The sequence below is a fragment of the Miscanthus floridulus genome, chromosome 2, assembly GCF_019320115.1.
Source record: "Miscanthus floridulus cultivar M001 chromosome 2, ASM1932011v1, whole genome shotgun sequence".
In the NCBI taxonomy this organism is placed as follows: Eukaryota; Viridiplantae; Streptophyta; class Magnoliopsida; order Poales; family Poaceae; genus Miscanthus; species Miscanthus floridulus.
Window position 1 is genome coordinate 125440771 of NC_089581.1, and position 2939 is coordinate 125443709.

The window sequence follows — 2939 nt, forward strand, 5'->3', positions numbered from 1 at the left end:
TGGCAGCTGCGAGCGCCAGAGCTGGCGAGCGGCGCGGCGAGAAGGGAGAGGAGCTGCACGGCCGCGGCCGCGGCGGCAGGAGCGACTTCGAGTGAGATCAACGAGGAGCGGAGCAGGTCAGCAGGAAGACTTCGGTCATCTCGGTTTAAACCGAAAAGCCGAATTAGGAAACTGAAACCGAACTAGTCGGTTTTGCATTTTTGGAATAACCGATCGGGTGTTCATTGCTAAAAACCGAAGTTTACTAAAACCGAACAAACCAAACCGAATTTTCGGTTTAAACCGAATGCCCAGTCTGGCAGACTCGGCTCAAACTCGTCGAGTCTTGTGCGTAGGCACAAGTTCGGCTCGTTAGCCGCGTGTGCCTGACCGAGAAAGCAGCGTGTGCCTGTGCTTCGGATGGGGCATAGTAGGCTTTCATCCAAAGAAGGAAAAGAACTGAAGAAACAGCACAGAAGAGAAGAAGTATCTGCAGTGGCATAAGAATCGAGTGGTTGGTACCACGAATACAGTGAGAGACCCGGAACTACCCTACCGTGCCAAATTCAGGCACTTGTGGAGCCAGGGAGGCTGCGGCAGCCCTTCCTGCTCCAGACGCTGCCCAACGCTAGGCTGGCCCGGAGGATGCAGCTGGCGGACCCCGCAGTCGTCGGGGCTGCCGGACTCCGTCGACGACGACGAGAAGCTCGTCCTCGAGTCCACGCTGGACGACGCCTCTTTCTTGGCCGCGGCCGCCTTCTTCGTCCCGGCCGCCCCGAAACACCCTAGAGCCAGTGTCAGCTCCAGCTCGCTCTCTTGGAGAACAAGCGGAGGAGGGGCCTTGTTATTCCCCTGCTGCGACCGCGAGTCGTAGGCGTCGTCCGGCCACGACCTGCTCGAGGCGGCGTCGTTCTCCGCGGCGCGCCGCCTCTCGTCGTCCTCGAGGTTGCATCGGGTGGCGGCGGGCGGCATTGCCATTGTTGCCTCGTTCGCCGCACCGGCCATCAGTAGCTGCTGGACCCGGTACAGCCGGTGCAGCTCTTGAACCTGAAGAGATATATGGACGCATACATCAGCATAGCTTGTTTTAAGGGACTAGAGAAACGTGATTTAGGAGGCTGATGTTGTGTTCTTGATTAATTTGGTGCTCCAACCTGCTTTATTCTTACCTGTTGCCTGAACGTCTCTTCTTGCTTCAGCATGGCCATCTTCATATGCTCCTTCTCGTACTGCTTCAGATGATACCTTGACATCTTCTCGCCGGCCAAATTAAAGATCGTAGCTTGGTCGTAGCCACAGAAGCTGCAAAATTGAAACCATGAGGTTGAGATGCGTGGAAGGACAAAACGGAAACGGCCATGAGATTGAGATCAGGCTCTACTTACGAGAAGTGGAGAAGGATAGACGACGACCTCTCACTTGGATGCTAGCTTATCGGGATGGAGGCCTCGAAGAACCTTGGGACGCTAGCTTTTCTGTGTTGGACTAGGAGGAGGGTAGGGTTAGGGGCACTTAGCTTTCTCAACACTCCACGACCTGCTATTTTAAAGGCACAGCACAGAGGGGGGGATGCAGTTTGGATTGGTCACTGCGTATTGAAGCATCTGCGAGCTGCTAGCGGGGATCGATCGGAGGAAGGAATGATATGCCCGCCCCCACGGCCCACCACAAAATTTGCGAGCAAAGGACGACAGATCGACTAGAAAAGCAGGGAACATAGCAACCCCCACTTGCTATAAATATGTGCATCCATGTATCTATCCACAAATAGATTTATGGGGGGCACTAGCACTAGTTCTAAAAGAATCAGCAGCTAGCGGAGAGACAGGCACAGCTAAAGTGGCCAGGGCAGTTCACATGTGTGCATGCTTGCTTGCCTGCCCGCCCGCCCGGCCTGGAATCATGCTCCTAACTTGTTGACATCACACACCTCCACTCAGGAATATATAAATGGTACGGACGCCCTTTTGATTTCCTAATCTTGTTGAATTGTCATCCCCAGATCAGTTCAGTTATATCTTCCTCTTCTGGATCTGTGGATCTTGTGGGCATCAGTGTGACAGTGTCATCCTCTGGAAAATGACCATGATGTTCAGGAAAAAAGAACTAACTTATCATATCTCTTGGGCTTATAATTAGACTAGACATATATACGAGTTCATGAACTGGTGCTTATGTATAGGTTAGAATCTTATAGAACATATAAGTATTAGAAATATCTGTGTATAGATTGCTTATATATATTTGCTTTCTTTTTGTTTGTTTTCTAATTTCTGACAACTGCCACACATATATATACTATGTAAAATTTATATGGTTGTGATAAACTTCAGTTACATCTATGTACATAGTTTTTCCCTTTGCATGGCACCTCCCTTTATCTTCATGTGTTCAGTTGTAACATTAGGTTAAAACTTAAAACTATGTCAGCTCTTATTGAATCCTATGTGTTGTGGCTCCATGGATCTTGATTTTGGCTTTTAAATTTGACCCTATTAGTTTTGCAATTGTTTTATGCATACATTAAGTTCAAAACTTTGGTGCATATCTTGCCTCATATTTATAATTCTTCTTTGTATTTTATTAAAAATATAGATCCCAAAGTCTTAAACTATATATCATAAACATGCATTTTAGCTTACACATGGCACTCGAGATGTTGAATTCTTTCTATCAAAGAATTATGAATGTGATAGTACATTTTATGAAAAAGGAGTGCTTAAAATTTTTATAACAATGTAGATATGCTACATGCTTCATTTAGAATTTATGGATTTACTTCGTAGTAGCAATATGTAATTTAATATCATGGAGTATTATGTTAATATAATTTAAAATGTATTGTTAATGTCATAAGTATATGATTAATTTAGGAACATTTTTCAAGATAGTTAAACCATTGATATATATAGTTAATTATTACTTATGCGTCTATGTACACTTGGTTTGTATGGTGGCCA

The 2939-nt window shown here is 46.3% G+C and overlaps 1 protein-coding gene across 1 annotated transcript; it reads right to left on the reverse strand.

Annotated features, from left to right (window-relative positions):
* Window positions 1-486: 486 nt before the first annotated feature.
* On the reverse strand, window positions 487-1550 carry LOC136539579 (uncharacterized). The gene is made up of 3 exons (XM_066531544.1): window positions 1365-1550; window positions 1149-1281; window positions 487-1026 (listed from the first exon to the last, which is right to left on the reverse strand). Exons 2-3 carry the CDS (start codon window positions 1230-1232, stop codon window positions 532-534), a joined length of 579 nt encoding a protein of 192 aa, XP_066387641.1. The 5' UTR covers window positions 1233-1281; window positions 1365-1550; the 3' UTR covers window positions 487-531.
* Window positions 1551-2939: the final 1389 nt, after the last annotated feature.

Excerpts from the sequence above, each read along its gene's own strand:
- LOC136539579 (XM_066531544.1), bottom strand. The coding sequence starts at position 1,232 with ATGTCAAGGTATCATCTGAAGCAGTACGAGAAGGAGCATATGAAGATG. Across the intron at positions 1,027-1,148 it reads AAGAGACGTTCAGGCAACAG|GTTCAAGAGCTGCACCGGCT; the intron begins GTAAGAATAAAG and ends ATATCTCTTCAG.